General features: G+C 44.7%; 2 protein-coding genes across 3 annotated transcripts in view; both read right to left on the bottom strand.

Annotated features, from left to right (window-relative positions):
- Positions 1–14,698, bottom strand: part of LOC310657870 (maestro heat-like repeat family member 5) — a 54,436-nt gene extending 39,738 nt beyond the window's left edge. Inside the window, exons 1-4 of the mRNA XM_083399023.1 lie at positions 14,555–14,698; positions 9,114–9,424; positions 5,421–5,560; positions 3,106–3,135 (exon numbers count right to left, since the gene is read on the bottom strand). Coding sequence (XP_083255149.1) covers positions 3,106–3,135; positions 5,421–5,560; positions 9,114–9,423 — 480 coding nt within the window. The 5' untranslated portion in view covers position 9,424; positions 14,555–14,698. The remainder of the gene's footprint in view (positions 1–3,105; positions 3,136–5,420; positions 5,561–9,113; positions 9,425–14,554) is intronic.
- The window catches only part of LOC310657917 (trypsin-like), a 30,571-nt gene continuing 22,366 nt past the window's right edge, over positions 14,698–22,902 (bottom strand). For both annotated transcript variants that reach the window (XM_083399181.1, XM_083399182.1), the window contains exon 3: positions 14,698–14,874. In XM_083399181.1, coding sequence (XP_083255307.1) covers positions 14,710–14,874 — 165 coding nt within the window. In that variant the 3' untranslated portion in view covers positions 14,698–14,709. The remainder of the gene's footprint in view (positions 14,875–22,902) is intronic.

Raw genomic sequence — 22,902 nt, 5'->3', positions numbered from 1 at the left:
GGTTGCTGCTAAGAGCAGCTGCAGACACTCAGTGCAGTTCAGCATTCATTTTCGTTTAGACCTCATTTAGCTCTGTATATAGTTGTGTATTATAGTTGTAGCTAGAATAAAGAAGATATTTTACAGAGCTGTTCTCTGAGTCATTTATGCTCTGCTGTACTCTGCTATACTCTGCTGTGCGATGACTGTCTTCTTGTGGAAGTGAATCTGGTGCTCACAACTCTAAGCTGTGAGTCCACAGCACTTTGACCTCTTCCTGTGCAGAAGGTGGTCTCTGGAAGTGCTATCCAGCTCGCCTAGCCCAGTTGGGGCTGAAGTGGATGAGTCCAGTTGGTGACACTGGCTCAAGGGCGATGCTGACACCTACAGAATTGCCTGAAGGTAAAAAGCCCATAAGCTGTAAGTGGGTTTTTAAAGTGAAAAAGCTGGCTGGTGGTAGTTGTCAGAGGAAAGCCAGGCTGGTTGCAAGGGGCTTTACACAAAGGAAAATGATACATTATGATGAAGTGTTTGCCCCAAGAGCAAAGGCTGAAACAGTAAAATCAGTTTTAGCAATGGCAAGTCTGAGGGGGTTAAAAGTTAATCATTTTGATGTTGCCTCAGCATATCTAAATGCTGCTATTGACGCCGAGGTGTAGTTACAGCAAATACCAGGTTATGAGCTGGAAAAAGACAGCATGGTGTTAAAGCTGCAAAGGGCACTATATGGTTTACACCAAAGTGCACGTCTATGGCATGAATGCATAGACACAACTTTGAAAAAGATGGGATTCAAACAAAGCATGGCTGATTCCTGTTTATATTCAGCAATGGTGCAAGGAAGCGTTTGTTATTTACTTTGTATGTTGATGATATCTGTCTAATAACAACTGTACTAAAGCAAGGGTCTTGGTTTATAAACAGCCTAGGTAACAAATACATAATAATAATAATAATAATAATAATAATAATAATAATAATAATAAATTTTATTTATATCCCGCCCTCCCCAGCCGAAGCCGGGCTCAGGGCGGCTAACAACACTAAAATAGTGCAACATTATAAAACATTATAAAAAATTAATTAAGATCAAATTCAAAGTTGATGGCAACCATAAACTAAAGTTTTGTAAAGATTGCCAAAGGAGGGAGTCAGGCTGCACCCTGACCAAAGGCCTGGTGGAACAGCTCGGTCTTGCAGGCCCTGCGGAAAGATGTCAAGTCTTGCAGGGCCCTAGTCTCTTGTGACAGAGCGTTCCACCAGGTTGGAGCCACAAACTGAAGTATTTGGGATAGATTCAGAATTACTTAGGAGTAGAGGTTCAGAGAAATGAAGAGGGTGTCTACTCTCTGAGTCAGAAGGAAAAAATCGAAAAGTTACTGAAGACATATGGAATAGAGAGGGCAAATGAGGTTGACACTCCCATAACTAAACAGTACAAAAATGAACCAGAAGGACAAAAATGTGAGAATGCAACTGTGTTTCATTCTTTGTTAGGTTTTCTGTTATATTTAAGTTGCTGGACGAAACCCGACATAACATTGGCAGTGCACATGTTAAGCCAAAGAAGTGCAGACCTGGCTCAGAGAGATTGAGTAGCACTTAAAAGAATCCTAAGGTATCTGAAAGGCACAAAAGATTACAAACTGGTGCTGGATACAGGATATGATCAGCAAGTGTATGCACATACTGATGCCAGCTGGGGAGACAGAGAAAATGGAAAGTCTACCACTGGCTATGCCATATATATTGGAAATGCCCTGGTTCAGTGGAAATCCCAGAAACAAACATTTGTTGCCACAAGTACTTGTGAAGCAGAGTACTCAGCCATAAGCGAATGTGTGTCACAAGTAGAGTGGTTTGCTTGCCTAACAAAAGAGCTTGGAATACCTTCTGAAATGCCAATCTCTGTGCTCAATGACAACATGGCTGCACAACAGCTTGCTAACCAACAGAACTTTAAGAGCAAGAGCAAACATATTGCTATAAGATATGGAAATGTGAAAAATGCTTTGGAAAGAAATGTGTTCAAGGTACAGCACTGTAACACAAAATGTAATGTGGCAGATTTGTATACAAAATGTTTGGATGCTCCTAAATTTCGAGACCTAAGAGAATTATTAGGTCTCAAGCCTTTGAGTGTTGGGATTCACAGGATGCTGTGCAAGTAAGTCTGCAGGCTTCAGTTTGCAACAGGCTGATGTGAAGGAATGGGTTTCCCAAACCCAAAACTGACTGTGAAGGCAGTTTGAAAACTGCACCAAAATCCCTATTTTTCCTTAGCTAAAATCCATTAACGAGCTCTGAGTCAATGTATAAACAAAAACCCGGCTGTGCTCGAAGCTCTCTCCCTTATCAGTCTGTGGCGGCAATGTTGCCAAGTTCCAGTAGAGCAGGGATGATGTGTGTGTGCCTTATCTGTGCTGACCACAAAAGACGCACAGACCCAATCTGGGAACAGCACCAGAGCGTGTTCCCGGAGATTATGACCTATTCCTCCCAGATAAGAGTAGGAAGAGGAAGATCCTTTTATGGTCAGAAGTACAGGAAGGAACACCCTTTTATGGTTAAGAATACCAGAGCAAGAACATATGTGATGTCAACCTGCGTACATAGGTTGATGTGGTTGGAAGGAGGGAGAGGGTGCCTGGAGGATATATATACTGCATGAAACTTGTCATTTCTTTGGACTTGCTGTGGACTTGATCACGCAAGTACCTTCTGCTATCCGGAGAGCAGAATAAACTCTTTCTTCTTTGAATCAACCTCGGTGTCATTTGGCTTCCTTCCTCCTGTCCCGGAGCAATGCAGACCCAATCAGTGAACTCCAATAAGGCTACAGATCCAATACCCTCTGTGGAAGTGCTGGGTCAGAATGATGCAGCAGTAATGTGATTGGCTGTCACCGGTTTAAAAGGGAAGCCTGTCCAATAGTGGTGGAGTGGTGTAGATGAGTGTGGAGTCTTCTTTTGCCTCAAGGTGCAGGTACTCTGTCTGATTAGATGAACTGCTTCTGTAGATATTTGTATATATATTGAGCTCACAATAATGAATACTGCACTAAAGAACCTGGGACTCTGAGCATTCTACTAAAAGCACCGTGAGGAATTCGCGACAAGGACTTACCTTGTTGTGTCCTGGCTTGGATGTCTTCTGCTGGGAATAAAATGAAGAAAAGTGAATGTTTTTTGTCTAGAGAGCAGTTGCCATCTATCTGCCACTTGTCTTCTCTAAAAAAACCCCCACATGCCTAGAAATAGACTTCTTGCAAAAATCATTTGGAGTAAAATCTATTGCAATCAATTATTCTTCTTTTTTAAAGTAACACTCCAAAGAAGATTAAATAAATCCTCCGGACTGGGAGACACACCATTCATTTAAAGCACTTTGTTTCCTGCCATGAACAAACAGAATCTAGGCATTGTGGCTATTACTATTATTTATTAAATTTCTGTACTGCCCTTCATCCGAAGATCACAGGGCGGTTTACAATATAAAAACTAAAAAATACATACCATAATAACAAACAGACAATACCACTCCCAGTATGATTATTTATTAAATTTTCTGTTGCATAAAGTATTTGCTTGCCTGCTCTGCCAAATGCCCAGGCCTGGCAAATTAACTGCTCTTGAGAGCGAAGAGGAAATATTGGCCATATTTGGCACAATACAGTCACAAAACTTTTACTGCACAATATCGGGTTCTGAAACGTTCCCAGATATCGGGAACGATCAGTTGCAAAAGTTAAAGAAAAAAAATGCAACATTTCCTGGGGTCCAAGTCACCCCACCAAATCTAGTTCATGGATTGGTTCTTCTTCCGGTCTACAGATCCTGCACTGATCACCTTCTCTGCTTCCCCAAGTTTGCCTGGTCCTCTTTTCAAGCCCCCCCAGACTGGCGGTCACCACTCCTTCTCACCAGGGGAAAGTCGTCTCTTGAATGTGCAAATAGGACCTTCCTCCAAGCTGGGCTCCCAATAGTTCAGGCCTAGGCAAACACGGCCCTCCAGCTGTTTGGGGACTCCAATGCCCATCACCCCTGACCCGCTGGTCCTATTAGCTAGGGATGATGGGAGCTGTAGTCCCAAAACAGCTGGAGGGCCGAGTTTGCCTTTGCCTGTGATAGTTCATGGCAGTTCCCCTCAACTTGAACCCTTCTACATGCTCCCACCAGCCCCAGGCAGCATATGGTCCAGAACATTTAGAGGGCACCAGGTTGGGAAATCCTGGTTCACGCTGCGCAACATCAGACCAGGGTGGATAAAAATCAATGACCCAATTTTTTATTATTATTTTTAAATGGATTTCTTTGATTTAAATCACATTTTAAAAAAATTAAATTGGATTTCTAAAATAAAATGCTTTTGGAGGAAAAAAAATTCGAAATATATTTTTCTTTTTAAGTTGCATTATAGTCCAACGGCTGTTCACTGGGAAGTAAGACTCTGTTTTAAGTTTTTCATATATGCTAAAATTCAGTCTAAGAATTTTTTTTAAAAAAATGTTTAACCACATCAGTTAACAAACATGGATATATATGCTATTATGTTATTGTTTTTGTTAAATAAATTGTTTAAATTCTTATTAAGGAAATGATTATTTTTCTCCTTCCAATAAGGTACAGCAGAAAAGTTGTCCAAATATACAGTGGTACCTCAGGTTAAGAACTTAATTCGTTCCGGAGGTCCGTTCTTAACCTGAAACTGTTCTTAACCTGAAGCACCACTGTTAGAGGTATCGGTTGGTTGCTTGAGAGCAATCAGGCAATATGGCTCAAGAGTCTGTTTTCAAGCTTTCTTCTTAATGATCAAAACCTTTAGAATGCAGAGCGCCTCTATTCCGTGTCTTGCTCATTCATGGGCAGAATCTGAGAGTGAGCGGCCCTTCAACCTTCCCCAGCAGAGTAATTTCTTGGCGCCAGTCTGCGCCTCCCCTCTCTGCGCGGAAGCCTACTGCGCAAGGAAGGCTTGGGTAATGGGGGACCCCCCTCCTCCCCGCTTTGCTCAGGCAAGGTGTCCTGGCACCGCCTTGCCTCCTCCGACCCCTGCATCTCCTCTCCTTCCTCCGCTGAGGAAGTGCTGCTTCCCACGATCTTTGGGGGCTCTCTGTAATCCACCCGGCTTTTCCCCTCTCACCCCTGAGCCGATGGCAGTTCTTAACCCAAGGTACTATTTCTGGGTTAGCGGAGTCTGTAACCTGAAGCGTATGTAACCTGAAGCGTCTGTACACAGTTAACTTATTATACCCCACAATAATTATCTGTCTATGCATTCCTAACAGTATAACCAAATCAGTAGTAAAAACTACTCTGGAAATTTATTATTCCCAAAATGAAACCTTCATCTGGTTGTAAATATTAAGATTATACAAGCAAGAATGTAAAAATATGTTTTAAATCGATTTGATTTCAATCAAATCCACCCTGCATCACACACACCTGGGGAGGTGGCTGGAGGTGTTGGAGGATGGTGTCCAAAATCTCCCTTTCATCCATCATCTCCAAGGCTTCTCTGACGGTTCTTCCTCCCAGGATCTTCGTACCCATCCACAAGTACTCGAAGTTTTCATCAGAGAGTTCTTCAGAAAGAAAGAGAGAGAGGAGAGAGAGGTGAGTAAATGAGGCGGATGAGAGGGAAAGGTATCGTATTTTTCCATGTATAACACGCCCCCCATGTATAAGATGCCCCCTATTTTTGGGCACTCAAAATTTAGAAAACGGGGGCAGATTGCCAAGACTTGTTAAGCTTTTTTGGGGAGGGGTTGCCCAGATTTGTTGAGCTTTTTTTTGGGGGGGGGCATTAATCAAATTGCACAATTGCAGGCATCAACCACCAAGTCACCTATCGCCTGCCAGTCGACAACAGCCCTTTCCACAGCAAAGAAATCATGGCTAGGAATCTCCTCCTGGCGGCTACAACCAAGCGCCCGTCTGTGGCGTTCGTACAGAGCACCCAGTTGTCTCACGGATTATTGACCCATACACCATTAATCCGCTGCCACCAACCAGGTCCTCCCTGGTAAAATCACTTCAGTCTCAGTCAGCTTTTCAATTACCAATAAAGAAGAGTGTATTTTATTTCAGAGATAAAACAAAACTTTTGCAGCATTCCAAACGGTGTTCCTCTTTCCTTTCTTAGTCTTATGCTCCTCTCTCTATCTCTGCTACCTCCCCACACTCAAGGACCAACTGCCCTAACTGTCTCTCTATTACCAACTGCCTTTCCCAACCAGCCAACCCATGAAATCCAACCAACTACCCACCCACAACTCCCAACGAACTCCTCTCAAAACTCCTCCCAGAACTAGTGTTATAGACCCACTGACTCCATCCCCCTGGGTCCTGTCTGTGCAACCTATTTAACTATTTCCCCTCCATCACTCTCTCATATATGTTAACGTCACACCGTCCCCCCTCAGCACTACCTATGTAGAAGAGGAGCCCCAATTTGACACTTGATTTGGGGGGTAAAAAACCTCGTCTTATACACGAGAAAAGACGGCAAGTTCTTTCTCAGGGGGCTTCTCGCCAGTTGCAATGAGCGGGTGTATGCCATAATTGAACAGGGATCATAGAACTGTAGCGTCTGAAGGGACCTGCAGGGTCACCTAGTCCAACCCCCAGCAATGCAGAACAGGAGCAGCCACCCAGAAGTCCCTGCTCCATGTTACAAGCCTCTTAACAAGGGGGGGGGGGGCTTGCACCCAGACATCAAGGAAACCAGGAGAGACCCCGGCCTTGTATAATAATAATAATTAATTAATTATTATATAATTATTAATTATTATATAATTCTTATTTATACCCCGCCCATCTGGCTGAGTTTCCCCAGCCACTCTGGGCAGCTCCCAATCAAGTATTAAAAACAATACAGCGTTAAATGTTAAAAACTTCCCTAAACAGGGCTGCCTTCAGATGTCTTTTAAAGATAGGATAGCTACTTATTTCCTTCACATCTGAAGGGAGGGTGTTCCACAGGGTGGGCGCCACTACCGAGAAGGCCCTCTGTCTGGTTCCCTGTAACCTTACTTCTCGCAATGATGGAATCACCAGAAGGCCCTCGGCGCTGGATCTCAGTGTCCAGGCTGAACGATGGGGGTGGAGACGCTCCTTCATGTATACTGGACCGGGGCCGTTTAGGGCTTTAACACTTTGAATTGTGCCCAGATCCAATGCAGATCCCTCAGAACCGGTGTTATGTGGTCCCGGCGGCCGCTCCCAGTCACCAGCCTAGCTGCCGCATTCTGGATTAATAGCAGTTTCTGGGTCACCGTCAAACGTAGCCCCACATAGAGCGTGTTGCAGTAGTCCAAGCGGGAGATAACTAGAGCATGCACCACTCTGGTGAGACAGTCCGCGGGCAGGTAGGGTCTCAGCCTGCATACCAGGTGGAGTTGGTAGACAGCTGCCCTGGATACAGAATTAACCTGCGCCTCCATGGACAGCTGTGAGTCCAAAGTGACTCCCAGGCTGCGCACCTGGTCCTTCAGGGGCACAGTTACCCCATTCAGGACCAGGGAATCCCCCACACCCACCCGCCCCCTGTCCCCAAAAAACAGTACTTCTGTCTTGTCAGAATTCAACCTCAATCTGTTAGCCACCATCCATCCTCCAACCGCCTCCAGGCACTCACACAGGGCCTTCACCGCCTTCACTGGTTCTGATTTAAAGGAGAGGTAGAGCTGGGTGTCATCTGCATACGGATGAACACCCAGCCCAAACCCCCTGATGATCTCTCCCAGCGGCTTCATATAGATATTAAAAAGCATGGGGGAGAGGACGGAACCCTGAAGCACCACACGTGAGAGCCCAGGGGTCTGAACACTCATCCCCCCCCCCACCACTTTCTGAACACAGCCCAGGAGGAAGTAGCGGAACGACTGTATCACAGTGCCCCCAGCTCCCAGCCCCTCTAGATGGTCCAGAAGGATGTTATGGTTGATGGTGTTATAGGCCGCTGAGAGATCCAGCAGAACTAGGAAACAGCTCTCACCTTTGTCCCTAGCCCGCCGGAGATCATCGACCAGCGCGACCAAGGCAGTTTCAGTCCCATGGTGAGGCCTGAATCCCGATTCGAAGGGATCCAAATGGTCCGCATCCTCCAGGCGTGCTTGGAGTTGTTTGGCAACCACCCGCTCAATCACCTTGCTCAAGAATGGTAAATTTGAGACTGGGCGATAGTTGGCCAAACTGGCTGGGTCTAAAGATGTTTTTTAAAGAAGCGGTTTAATGATCGCCTTTTTCAGCAGAACTGGGAAGGCTCCCTCACAGAGAGAAGCATTCACCACCCCGCAGAGCCCATCGCCCAGCCCTTCCTGGCTCGCTTTGATCAGCCAGGATGGGCTCACTTGTCCAAGCAGCCTGTCCACATCCTCGAAGGTAACAGATTGGAATTGATCCCATGTAACAGGACTAGACAGAACTCTAGCACTCTCCCGCCCTGGCCCTGCTCCCACGGTGGAGTCTACCTCCTTCTGAATCTGAGCGACTTTATCTGCAAAAAAACTTTGCAAAAGCATTACAGGAGATCTTGGGGTCCCTACCAGGCCCCGGTGGTGCAAGTGGTTCTGATAGATTGCGAACCACCTGAAAAAGTCTCCTGCTGCTGTTTTCTGCAGATGCCGTCGCCATTGCCACTTGGTAGGCTCGACGTTGAGCTCTAGCCCGTGTCCGGTCTGATTCGGAGTGAATTTTCCGCCACCGGCGCTCTAGCCGTCTCAACGATTGTTTCATCGCCCTTAGCTCCAGGGAAAACCACGGGGCTGTCCAGGCTCCATGCAATCGGAGAGGGCGCTTCGGAGCCAGGCAGTCAATAGCCCTGGTTAACTCCGCATTCCAATGGGCCACCAGGGAATCAGCCGAGAGGCCATCAACTTGGGATAAAACATCCCCTACCACTCTCTGGAAACCAGTTGGATCTATTAAGTAGCGGGGGCGGACCATCCGAATTGGTCCCACCTCCCTGCCGAGGGGAAGGGTCGCGGAGAAGTCCAGTTGCACCAGGAAGTGATCTAACCATGGCACTTCTTTTGTTTCGCATTTAGTTAGTGTCAGATCACCAACATCCGTAGAGGTAAACACCAAGTCTAAGGCCAAGGGGAACCCAAAAGGGATCTGGTTCTGCCTACTCACCTGGGAACGCTGGCCCAGAGTCCGCAAGGCTCTTCTTTTTGGGCAGGGACAAGGGCCGCTGCTGTCTTAGGTCTTCCCTGCTTGGGTCTTGCCTGCTGTCTTGCCTGCTGTCTTGCCTGCTTGCCTGCTGAAAAGTGCTGGTCTGGGGCTGCACCAGCCCTGGCAAGACTAGGGGTACAGCCTGCGTTTTCCTCCTGCCCTCTGCAGCTGATGTTGAAGGCTTTGCCAATGCCGGCAGTAGGACAGGGGCCTCGTCCTCATATGAGGGGTAGATTCTGTTTTTCTTCTTTCGTTTTAGAAAAGAAGCCATCCTGCAAGATGCAAAAAGATTAGGAATTATTGGAAAATGATATATAATGAATTGAAAAAACTGTTTAAAAAGACTTTTGTTAAAACCAGAAGCATTCCTTCTAGGAATTTTAGACCAAGATGTAAAAAAAGAAAATTGGAAATTATTTATGTATGCAACAACAGCAGCAAGAATTTTATTAGCACAAACTTGGAAGACAGAAGAAATACCAACAAGGACAATGGCAAGGGAAATTTATGGAATATGCAGAACCGGCAAAACTAACAGAAAAATTACATGAAAAGGACAACAAAGACTTTAAAAGAGAATGGGAACCATTTACAACATATATGAAGAGGCAACATAAAAAATGGACTCATTGGCAGGGTTTGAGTGAACAATCACAACTGTCTACAACAAAAAATAAGACAATATGTATTGAGGAAATTTTGGGGAAACATCAAATATGCAAGGTGAACAATAGGGAAATAAAAAAAAATGTGAGTATGAGGGAAGTCCAGGGGAGGAGGGTCGAAATATGAAAAATTGTTAAAGATATTGTGTTAGAATTAGAATCTATGGAAAAATTAATAAAAAATTATTTTAAAAAAATAAATAGAATCTCTGGATAAGAAATTGTTATTTTTAGGTAATCTATTAAGACTGGAATAAGATATTCCAGTTTTGATTGCTGGAAATTTAGCAATTGGGAAATATTATCCTGGATATTGACAGAATCTGGGAATGATTCAAAGTATTTGGTATGGTATTTTTATCTGTAAACATTGAAATGAAGAAGTCTTTTTACTCAGAGTGAGAAGGATACAGACCTGGAAATAGCAAGCTCATGTAGATCAAAGGGGGGAGGAAGTGGATACCGCGGAAGAATATTGTAAAATTTGTGGAGGAAAATGATCTGACATGATCTACTATTCCAGCCTGGTTATCTCTTCCTAATTCTGGGTGCTGTGTTTGATTATCTCTTGTGAAAAGGTCTTTAATATACGGTCAGTAAAAGCCTGGATGTAAGGCCTGCCTTTTGTGTGAATAGTTTTGTTTTCGTTTTCTCATTATGGGTGTATCCCAGGCCAGACTAGGTCTGGCTGAAGGTCTGCCCTGAAACCTTGCTGGAAGGATCTCCCATTGCTGTGCCACTTTGCAGGAGTCGACTCCTGCAGGTGGCTTGTCTTGTGTGCAGGTGGAGGCGCGCTGCCTGCAGAAATTGACACTGGGACTAGCTACCTGGAAAACCTCTGTGCCTGAGGACGCCACAACTCCTGTAGCCTTTTCAGGCTTTGCCCTCAGGTGGGAAGAGCATTGCACCCGGGAGACGGAAATGGGAGTCAAACAGGCACTCAAGGGATAATTTCAGAGAAAAAGCTTTATTTCTACCATCCGGGATTGGTAGAAGGAGCTAGTGCACAGCCATTTGCACAGAGCATAATTCCCCTCCAGTTCCCTCCCCCTTCTCCCCCTCCTCAGGAGTCCTGCCTCATGAGTTTCCCTGAGCATGAACAGAAAGCTCCTGTCCTGGGACTCTTGGGACTCTTGGCGCCCTTCCCAGGAAAGGGGGATGAGAAGCCAAGGGGACTGAGAAGCCTTGCATTCAGCGTGTCCAAGATGTGTTGCAACTGGATGAGATAAGACTTAGTTCCCAGACCTGCTTTTTCCTGGCAGTGACAGAGCCTATTCATTAGCTTTTTGAAGCCTTCTTGTACTGATAAAAAATAACCTTTTGCTTATGCAGCAGCATCTTGTGAGAAAGCAGAGAAGAGCAGAGAAAAGCTGTTTTAGACGAGAGAAAGGGGAAATTTGGTTTTTTGAGGCCTGAGGTGACTTCGGGCCTAGGTGGGGTCACCTGTCCTCACCTCCTTCACTCCCTGGCTCCTCCCCCCCCCCCAGAGAAAGGGGAAGGCATGGACAACAGACAGTCACTTCAGGACACCGATCCACTCTAAAGAAGCTGGCGCATGGGAAGAGCCGCACCCCATCAGCTGCGAGCAGTACCTGTTCCGCCTCCAAATAATCATTTGGGCTTCTGTGTATATTCCCAGGTTGTACTTTCAGTTAGTTGGAAAGGGGGGGGGTCTCCAGCAGATGCAGGAGTGAAACGCCATCCCTTTTGTTGTGTTGAAAACAACAACTCATCTGTGGGAGCCTCAGCTTCTGATCCTAAGGATGAAGCTAATGCTTCTGGTCCTATCCCTGAAGTTCTTTTATAGGTACTGAAGATTGATTGGATATTCTGTTTATTGGTTTGGTAATGCTGTATGTCATTTAAAATGTGGTTGAACAACTCACACCGCTCATGTGATGGCTCTCTGGGAAGTCAGCCCCAATCACGGCCTGCACCGCATCCCAGAGAAAAAGGGTACGTGAGCCTTAAAAACCCTTTTGGATCTCTATCCCAACAGAACAGCTGCATTATTTCTCTGGAAAGGTTTTAGTTTAGGTTTGAGGATCCCAGTTGCTTCCCCCCCCCCCCAATTCAGGTGATCCACCAAATCAGAAATCAGTTAGAGAGATGCCCGAAGTGGCGCGCAAGAAAATACTTAAAGAAATTAGGGCAGGGAGGGTAGAGGGTTTGCATATATCCCCATTAGGCATCGTCCCCAAAAAGGCACCCAGTAAGTTTCGCATGATTCACAACCTATCGTACCCAAAGGGAGGGTCCGTCAATGATGTGATACCTCAGGAACTTTGCTCTGTGAGGTATGCCTCCTTTGACCAAGTGGTTAAACTTATTCGCAAATTTGGAAAAGGCGTGTTGCTGGCGAAATGTGACATAGAGTCTGCTTTCCGACTCCTGCCAGTCCACCCGGAAGATTTCCGGTGGCTGGGTTTTAAATTTGAGGGGGAATACTTTGTAGACAAAGCAATGCCTATGGGTTACTCAGTGGCCTGTGCAGCCTTTGAGGCATTTAGTACCTTTTTGGACTGGGCGCTTCGTTTTAGAACAGGCTCTGAGGGTGTGTCGCACTACTTGGATGACTTTATTCTCGTAGCTGATAGTAGGCATAAGTGCTTGGCCCTTCTCGAAGCCTTCACATCTTTAGCAGGAGAGCTGGGAGTACCTTTGGCTGCAGATCATAGAATCATAGAATCATAGAATCATAGAATCATAGAGTTGGAAGAGACCACAAGGGCCATCGAGTCCAACCCCCTGCCAAGCAGGAAACACCATCAGAGCACTCCTGACATATGGTTGTCAAGCCTCTGCTTAAAGACCTCCAAAGAAGGAGACTCCACCACACTCCTTGGCAGCAAATTCCACTGTCGAACAGCTCTTACTGTCAGGAAGTTCTTCCTAATGTTTAGGTGGAATCTTCTTTCTTGTAGTTTGGATCCATTGCTCCGTGTCCGCTTCTCTGGAGCAGCAGAAAACAACCTTTCTCCCTCCTCTATGTGACATCCTTTTATATATTTGAACATGGCTATCATATCACCCCTGAACCTCCTCTTCTCCAGGCTAAACATGCCCAGCTCCCTTAGCCGTTCCTCATAAGGCATCGTTTCCAGGCCTTTGACCATTTTGGTTGCCCTCCTCTGGACACGTTCCAGTTTGTCAGTGTCCTTCTTGAACTGTGGTGCCCAGAACTGGACACAGTACTCCAGGTGAGGTCTGACCAGAGCAGAATACAGTGGCACTATAACTTCCCTTGATCTATATGCTATACTCCTATTGATGCAGCCCAGAATTGCATTGGCTTTTTTTAGCTGCCACGTCGCACTGTTGGCTCATGTCAAGTTTGTGGTCAACCAAGACTCCTAGATCCTTTTCACATGTACTGCTCTCCAGCCAGGTGTCACCCATCTTGTATTTGTGCCTCTCATTTTTTTTGCCCAAGTGCAATACTTTACATTTCTCCCTGTTAAAATTCATCTTGTTTGTTTTGGCCCAGTTCTCTAATCTGTCAAGGTCGTTTTGAAGTGTCATCCTGTCTTCTGGGGTGTTAGCCACCCCTCCCAGTTTGGTGTCATCTGCAAATTTGATCAGGATGCCCTTGAGACCATCATCCAAGTCGTTGATAAAGATGTTGAATAAGACCGGGACCAAGACAGAACCCTGTGGCACCCCACTAGTCACTCTTCTCCAGGATGAAGAGGAACCATTGATGAGCACCCTTTGGGTCCGGTCAGTCAGCCAGTTACAAATCCACTGAGTGGTAGCATAGTCAAGACCACATTTTACCAGCTTCTTTACAAGAATATCATGGGGCACCTTGTCAAATGCCTTGCTGAAATCAAGGTAGGCTACATCCACTGCGTTCCCTTCATCTACCAGGCTTGTAATTCTGTCAAAAAATGAGATCAGGTTCGTCTGACATGACTTATTTTTCAGAAATCCATGCTGACTATTGGTGATCACAGCATTCCTTTCTAGGTGCTCACAGATTGTTTGCTTAATGATCTGCTCCAGAATCTTCCCTGGTATTGATGTCAGACTGACTGGGCGGTAATTATTTGGGTCCTCTCTTTTCCCCTTTTTGAAAATAGGGACAACATTTGCCCTCCTCCAGTCTGCTGGGACTTCGCCTGTTCTCCAGGAATTCTCAAAGATGATTGCCAGTGGTTCTGAGATCACATCTGCCAGTTCTTTTAATACTCTTGGATGCAGTTCATCTGGCCCTGGAGACTTGAAATGGATAAAAAAGATAAAATGGAGGGCCCAGCTACAACTATGGTATACCTAGGCATTGAGTTGGACACAGTCGCCCAAACCTCAAAACTTCCTAGTGAAAAATTGGTTGCGCTTAGGGACCTCATTCAGCACCTCTCCCTCTAAGAAAAGTTACACTCAGGCAGATTCAGTCGTTGTTAGGCCATTTGAACTTTGCTTGCCGAGTGGTTTCCCCTGGCCGCCCATTTTGCGGCCGCCTCGCGAGGTTGTCAGCAGGCTTGCGGTCACCCCATCACAGGGTTCGCCTATCTAAAGAGGTAAAATCCGATCTGGAAGTCTGGAAAGGTATAATGGTGAAGAAGCAACCGTTGGAACGCAAAGGCAACGCGGCCAGTACCAAATGCAAAGGGGTAGTGACAAAGACGTGTCCTTTTAAGCCTCCCTCCTTTTGCTCCACCAAGCCCCCCACAAACGTTAAAGGTGCCCCACCACCCTGCGAATGCGGCTAGAAATAAGAACCCCCAGCCAAACCTGTTCCGTCGGGCGAGCTGTGCGCTTCCAAGAAAAAGGACTAAATGGCGATGGGCTGGCACTGAACGTAGAAACCGCGTTCCGCAAAGCTCCGCTGCAGAGAAGCCACCCAGAGAGAAGGGAACACCCGGCCGATGGGGTTTTCCGGCGCGTTTTCAGCCCTGCTGTTCCGGAGCTAAATGGCTCTGGCTGCCGAAGCGGCTGCCTGGGGCACGGGCGGGCTTGAGGCAGACAATCCGATGGGAGGCACAACACCGATGCGCAGGTAACTCCAAGTGAAAATCGATCACAGAAGGCCCAAAGGAATTGAGATACACAGCCTAAAGAAAAGGTAAGCAAGAGACAAAAGAACCTTAATACAAACCAAAGCGGGATGGCTGGCAAGGTGAAAAGAGGGCGAGCCCCGGCCGCGCCGGCCCTAAATAGGGCAGGCTACACCCCCCAGCCACCCGATTGGCTGGCTGGGTTGACTACGCGGTCGGGATTCCCTCGGTCTCGCGGGGGCTGGAACCAGCCCCTACGCACATGGAGTGGGCGTGAAGCCCGCAACCCCAACTCCTCGCCAGGTTCGGAAGTGGCTTTGTTGTGTTGAAAACAACAACTCATCTGTGGGAGCCTCAGCTTCTGATCCTAAGGATGAGGCCAATGCTTCTGGTCCTATCCCTGAAGTTCTTTTATAGGTACTGAAGATTGACTGGATATTCTGTTTATTGGTTTGGTAATGCTGTGTGTCATTTAAAATGTGGTTTAAGAACTCACACCGCTCATGTGATGGTGTGATAGGTGCACGTACATAGATCAGCACAGGAAGACCGACCTGAAGCCATTTTGATTCCTAAACTGAGCAAATGTTTTCTCTGCAAGGTCAAACTAGAAAAGCCTCCCCATTGTCTTTTCCTTCACAAATCCTGTCTTAAGGGTATGTCTGTGTTTGAATAGGGTGTGAGCCTGTGACCTGGCCCAGGAACTAAGTATTTATCATTACAAAAGACTGGCCAGGCTCCCCAGGCAATCCAATCAAGTAACCTGCCAGACAGGAGATAAACAAGGACAAAAACAACATTAAATTTCTGTTTAGACCACCTTTTCTGTGATGTAGGTGTGATGTATCTGAGGGGTGGTCTTAGGTTACACCCCTTCTGTGATATATGTGTAGTGTTCCAGGGGGTGGTCTTGGTCTACAGGGTGGCAATTTCAAGAGTCCATATAAGGCCTTGCGCACCATTGTTCTGGGTTCCTCGTCTCTCCTGCGGGTGAGGGGAGCACCCTGTTGCAACAGATCAATAAAAATCAAGCTTACTAGCTGCCTTGCTTCTCAATATTCTCTGGTTGGCCTCTGTTATTTTCTCCTACCAATAGGGAACCTATGTAAGGACTCTATATGGGCTCTTGGATACCCCATAAGGGAAAAAAGGGCAATTTTTATTTACAACAGAGGCTCTCTGGGAAGTCAGCCCAAATCACGGCCTGCACCGCATCCCAGAGAAAAAGGGTGAGTGAGCCTAAAACTTACAGGGGAGGGAACCAAGCAAGCTGTTAGGGGCCAATTCTCATTTACTGCACCCTCATGGTAAGACCTTGGGAAAATGCCACCTTTTCCCAGACACGAGCTATATAGAGCATGGTTATTCCTCTTGTGAAATCAGGGAGACATTTAATTAGTAAGGAATTCCATGGGTTGTAATGACACCACCACAAGTAGCTCTGAACAGGCCTCTGTCTCCAATTTCTACATTTTACCCTGGCCAGCCCCTGAAAGAGCTGAATGGTTCCGGCTTTGGAACAAAATTCTGCCTAAAAGGTCCTTCCTGGGTTTTTTTTATGATGTTAGCCGCTCTGAGCCCGGCCTCAGCCGGGGAGGGCAGGATACAAATAAAAAAATTCTCATTCTTATTCTTATTCTTATTAAAAGGGAACACAAATGCCAAATTAAAGCTAAATATACCACATGACTTTGGGGAGAAAAAGAAAACACACTCACTCTCTATGGAGGTCACTGTGTACCAGCGTTGCTAAGGGCCCCCAAGCCCCTGGAGACATGAGGTCACAGCACTATGACAACATGATGGAATGATGATGTCAGTGGAAAGGAGACCTCTTGCTCATCTCTTTTTCTATTTACATTCTATTTGCTGATTTATGATCCAGCAAACCTTCACTGAAGATGAACTAAGAACTTATTAATGGATTGAATATATATATATATTTAAATATTTTTAAAATTAATTCTCCATTAGTAACATTCCAATTGATAACAAATCAAATCAAATCAAATCTTGCCACATCATAATACAAACAATAAAGCCAATTATACATTCCAAACTAAAAACTTTGGGGAGGCCTTTCCATGTTCTCGCTGTCGGGAGAAAGTTTCTTTCACTTGTTCCTGCGTTCTTCTCTCTTGTTTCCCCCCAGATTCAGGTAGGTAGACCAACTAGCTACCTCTAAGGGGCTACTGTACAATTTTTAAATTTTTTGGAAAGGATTCTTTTAAAGACTTTTTTAGGACTTTTTTTTAAAGACTTGATTCTTTAAAAGGGATTTTTGGAAGAGTTTTTAAAATATTTTTTCAAGTTTCCCCCCAATTTCATAATTCTGATCTTCCGGTCTTTTTAAAATATCCTTCTTTCCAGAGCGCTCCTGTTTCTTAGTCCAAATTCTAATAATTTTTGAAGAGCTGAGTCCAGGGGGTCGTACATTGTCCTGGGCAAAGGTGGTTGGCATTGCAGGGTAAATATTAGGCTCAAGTGGCATCGCAAATTTTGCACACAGTGATCTCTAGGATAAGCCAGTCATGTGTTGCACTGGGACCTATAGCACTGTGTTTAGAGGTCAACTACAGTTCCCATGATTCTCTGGGGGGAAGGAGTCATGTGCTGTAATGTTATGGCATGTCCACAGCCACTAACAACAACCAAAGTGAATAGTTTCTGATGAATTTTCCTTAAAATGTCTTTTCTCAATTATATTTTTCGAGTTTGGCATGTGGAGGATCTCTCCAAGATGGCGCCGAGGCAAAGCACGCTCTCCGGCGCTCATTTTTATTCTTTTAAAACCTTATCTTAATTGCCCTCCGGATGCCAATTTTTAACAAATGGAAAACTTTTTAAAGACTCTGAGCACTGTTATAATTCCTTTTGGCTCTGTGAGCTTCAGCTGCTCCCTCCCTCCCTCCTTATCAGCTGCTGGGGGAAGGTTGCCAGAGAGGAGAGAACGCTGTTGCCTGAACTGCCTGAACTGAGAGCAGAGAGAGAAGAGGCCTAAAGACAGAACTGCGAGCCGCCTATCCGTCCAGCGGTGCCTGGGGAAGGAGGGTAAGGAGAGTCACGACTGTGAGTCCTGCTTTGAGACTGGCCCATAGACACCCAGCTCTGTTGAACACAGAGAAAGATAAAGCTTGGAGATTCGGGGGTTAACTCAACTGATTGTCCCCCACCCAGCTGGGGGGGCTGTGTGAACTAGCTGGGGACAACATTCCTGCTTCACAGCCGAAGAGGAAGTGCAGTAGCTGGAAAGACTCTTCATTTTAACAAACTGTTCTGAGGAGACCAGCATTTATACTTTCAGAGACTCCTGGTGAAGGCATCCTGAGATTTTTACAGGAAGTTTTTAATCTACATAATAACTCTATAACAGTGTATTGGATAGGACCCTCTGGAGGTTTGGAAAACCGGCTTCAGCAAGATATCGCTCTGTGCCCCGCCTTATGTGGTAGGCCCCTGAAAGACTGCTTAGAAGGAATCAGTGAATCAGCCCACAGAAAGCCCACAGAAAGTTTCCCCTCTGGAGCTCTTGGATATCCTTCGTTCAGCATAGGGCGGTGGGAGATGGCCTTTAAAGACTAAGCTAGGGCCCGAAATACAAGGTTATCATAGCTGTACATGTGCTATAGCCAAATTCCACTATTATTCTCTTCCAGCGGCACATAAATTGCCTAAATAAGGCAATTTTAATTTTAATGTAGTTTTTAGTCGTTCTATTATTGCTGTCCTTCTGGCAGCATTGTTTTTATTATTATATTTTGATTAGGTTGCAGCATTTGTGAAATAGCGCTGGTCGCATGATTGAGGTGAAAACTACAGGCTTAGGACAATCGCCAAGATCTAAAAGCAGAGAACCTAAAATAGAGAAATATACTGAGGTTGTTGAGGAGCATATCAGAAAGCTGCTACAGAGAGCAGGTGGGAATACAGATTGATATCCTCACTTGCCCCCCAATTCAAGGCAGTCGCATCCGGGGTCAACTGCCCTCTCTCTATATTAAGACAACTCTTAACATGGTTTTTACTAGAAGAACATATAAGGAGTTGGGGATACTCCCTGACTCGGCAACCAGCCCACTGGGTCCTGGTAATAGACAAAGCAAAATCACAAATTACTTTCCAAAGATGGAGGAGGCTAAGAGTCCACAAAAAGAACCAATTCTTTATGAAGTAATACCCTCCTCTCTTACTGTTCTTGATTGGACGCCTTATTTTAAAGAGATATATCAAGATACTGGAAATATTAACTCCCCATGCAGCCTAGCACAGGAACTAGCTGTAGCCGAGGAATTTCAGGAGGGAAATACCTCTATTACTAAGGAACAGCTGCCCACAGAAGAAATTACATCAACCCATCAAAACCAGTTACTTATCTCAAAATACTCTCAAACAGAACTGAGTGACGGCCGCCCTTTGGATTACTCCCTAGCAATAAATATTGATCTAGCCAACATAAAAAATTATCTAACAATAACAAATGGGCTACTGCTGACGTTAGTAGAAAATTTTATATCTCAATCAAAAGAGATAAAATTAAATGATATGCCCCAAGAACATAAAACAGTTGAGCTAGTGGGGACGAACAAACCAGCAATAAATAAGAACCTGCAAAGATATAACTCAAGGGTAAAAGTGAAGAAAAGTAAAAATATCAAAACAACAAGGAAAGCCAAGTACACCCGCAGTAATCGAAGCACACATTGGCAGAAATTGTTTAAACTTCTTCCCTCGGCCCCAAACAAATCAACCACACGGACTTCCGGGTTTGAGCGCCATCGGTCATGGCTGACTTCCTCTGACTCTCAGAGGAAGAGCTCTTAGAAGGACGGGGTTTTACCGCTACGGCAACACGGAAACCCCTTCAAACCGTAGGCGGAGGAAGCCTGCGGCCGTGGGACTCGGTGGGCACCAACAGCGCGGCTCCAGAACGTCTCCGGGACGAGAAAACAGCCCCGGAGTTCGGAGGGGGGGCCAGCGCGGTGCTGCGAGGCTATCGCTACCTTCTTTGAGTGACGTCGCATTGCCGGGATCGGAGAGCACTCAACCTCTTCTTGTTACAATTCGGATTACAAAACAGAACAATCGTGAGTAAAACAAAGCAAATTTAAAGGAATTAAATTCGGAAAATTGGAAGAAAATCGGGACTTTAAATTTTACTTGGAAAGATTTGATTTGAAGCGGAAAGGTTTAAACAGGAAGTCAGCCTTCCGCTCTGTAAATAGTAAAAAGTAAAAACTGTGTTACTAATATCTCAAAAGAAGGGACTGGAATAACTAATCTGAAGCCTTGGGAAGGATCAGATCCCCCCCCCGACAAGGAGAAGGAGGGGAGAGTTGAAAAAGACTTTTGCTTTCGGACGGAAAGAGGCTGCTGCAGTGGAACCACCGCTCAGGCACCCAGGTCCTAAGCTGTCAAAATTGGAAGCGCAAGCCTCAGGAAGGGATTGCGGACTGCTTTTAAAAGGAGAAAATACTTGTAACTGAGCTGGAACTGCTACAATTAGAACTTTAATCTTAAAACATTTATACAATATTGCTCTAAGAGGAAGTTAAAGGTTACTTTATTTCATCTGACTTTGGGATTCCTGGGTCCCCCTGGTGGGCATGGACATTGTTACAAAGTTCCCTGGTAACTTTCCACTGTAACTTCCCACTGTAACTTCTTAACTGTTTGGGTTTTGGAACTGATAACAAGTGCAGCTGCAGCCTGACTGTGGGAAAGTATATCTTATGGCAGAAAAAGAAGGAAAAGGAGAATTTTATCAGGAAAAGACTACAAGAGCAGGCAAATATTTCTTGCCAGGAAGAAGAGGATCCTTAGATCCAACAGGAGGTGCCACTGTACAACCGAAAGGAAAGGGAATGTCATCGACTGATGAGCTGATTAGCGCAGGTTTTGCTAGACTGCAAGGAGCTATTGATAAATTAACAGAAGAGGTGGCAGAAACGAAAAAAGAGGTGGCAGAAACAAAAAAACAAGTGGCAGAAACGAACAAGGGGATTGCAGAAGCATCTTCTAAAATAGATCAGAATACGATCAGTATAAGACAGAATACGGATTCAATTAAATTATTATTGGAGGACTCTGTAAAAACAAGAAAGATTGTCGAGGAAGCTAGAGAGGCTGTGGCTGCTACAGAGGAGAAACTACCACCTATGAACAGGCAACTTGAGGATTATAGAGCTAGGTTTTCTATGATCGAATTGAAGGACAAGCAGATTAATCTGAGGATCAGAGGTGTGCCAGAAATTGAGAAAGAGAGCCTACGGGACCTCCTGACACAAGAATTTGAAAAATTTTGGGAATTGGACTCGGAAAAAGAAGAATTTAAAATATTAAGTGCTTTTCGACTGGGAAAAACAAATAAAAGGATCAAAATCAGAGACTGTTTGGTTACGTTAAGATCCAAAGAAGAAAGGGATAAGATCCTGGGACTGCATTTTCAAAAACCCTTAGGAATTTCCCAGTCTAGAGCTGAAATTTTCAAGGATATCCCAAAGCATCTTCTTGACCTCAGAGCCAGATACAAAGATTTGGTTGCCCAGTTGAGGGGGAACAACATTATCTTCAGGTGGGAATTTCCAGAATGACTTTCTTTCAACTTTAAAGGAAGAAAGATAAAAATAAAATCAGTGGAAGACAGAAACAGTTTTTGGAGGCCTACGGGGAGGACCTACAGAAAGGAACTGTAGATCTGATAGAGGAAAGAAGGAAAAAGACCGCGGAAGCAATATTGAATTTGAACTTGGACAACAAGACACCACCGGGATCGGAAGAGGAGAAGTTATCAGAAGCATCTGGAGGAATAGAACAGTAACAAATACAACATGTCTTTGCAACTTTTGAGCTGGAATTGTAATGGTTTGAACTCGGGTCAGAGGAGGAAATCTATATTTCATATATTAAAAAAAGAGCAATTAGATTTGATTTGCTTACAAGAAACTCATGTGACTAGGCTCCATCAAAAAATTTTAATTAACAAAAAAATTGGGCCAAGAATTCATCTCATCAGACAAAGTTAAAAAAAGAGGAGTTGTAATTTATGCTAAGGAGAACCTGTCACCAAAATTTGTTCTAAAGGACGAGCAAGGAAGATATTTGGCAATAGAAATCCAACATCATGGACAAAAATATTTGATAGTGGGCGTATATGCGCCTAATGAGGGAAAATCAGAGTTCTTCAAAAGGTTGCATGAGACATTGTTGGACTATATGGATTACAATGTGATTTTGATGGGAGATATGAATGGAGTAGTTTCAACAAAGGCACAAAGACAAGTAGTCACCAATGATGGGAGACTACCGAAAACCTTTTTTGAACTGACTGACAATTTAGACCTGATTGACATCTGGAGAACTAAGAACCCCTTAGAAAGAGAGGGAACCTTCTATTCTGAAGCCAAAAAGACTTGGACTAGAATTGACCAAATATGGATCACTAGAGGACTGGCACCGAAAACAAAAAAAGTGGAAATCTGCCCAAAGACTTGCTCCGACCATAATGCAGTAAAGATGGTAATGAACTTACAACCAGCTGGTTCCTTTAGATGGAGGATGAATGACTCTCTTTTTAGAGATGAGGAATTTGTTAAGAAGGCCCAGAAAACTTTGAAAGATTACTTCGAGATAAATTTGAATACTACGGTGGAGAAAAGAACCATTTGGGACGCAAGCAAAGCCGTTATGAGAGGATTTTTGATACAACAAAACGCACTTAAGAAAAGATTACAACAGGAAAAAAGAGAAAAGATCTTGGAAAAGATCAAGGAAGGTGAAAAGAGATTGAGATCAAAACCAAAGTCACAAGAAATATTAAGAGAGATAAAGCTGTACCAAGTACAGTATATGCAAATGATAAACCAAGAGATTGAATGGAAGATCAGACAAATGAGACAAAGAACATTTGAATCGGCAAATAAATGTGGAAAGTTATTGGCATGGCAAATAAAGAAGAGGCAGAAAATGAATATTATTACAAATTTGGAAGTGGAAGGAAAAACTTTACAGCATCCTACCGAGATCAGGAGTGCTTTTCAAAAATATTTTAAACAGCTTTATTCTCAACAACCACAGAAAGACACAGAG

Source organism: Podarcis tiliguerta (genome assembly GCF_965153285.1).
Source record: "Podarcis tiliguerta genome assembly, chromosome: 9".
NCBI classification, from domain to species: domain Eukaryota; kingdom Metazoa; phylum Chordata; class Lepidosauria; order Squamata; family Lacertidae; genus Podarcis; species Podarcis tiliguerta.
The sequence above is the reverse complement of the archived record's forward strand: the minus strand, read 5'-3'. Positions and strand labels throughout refer to the sequence as shown.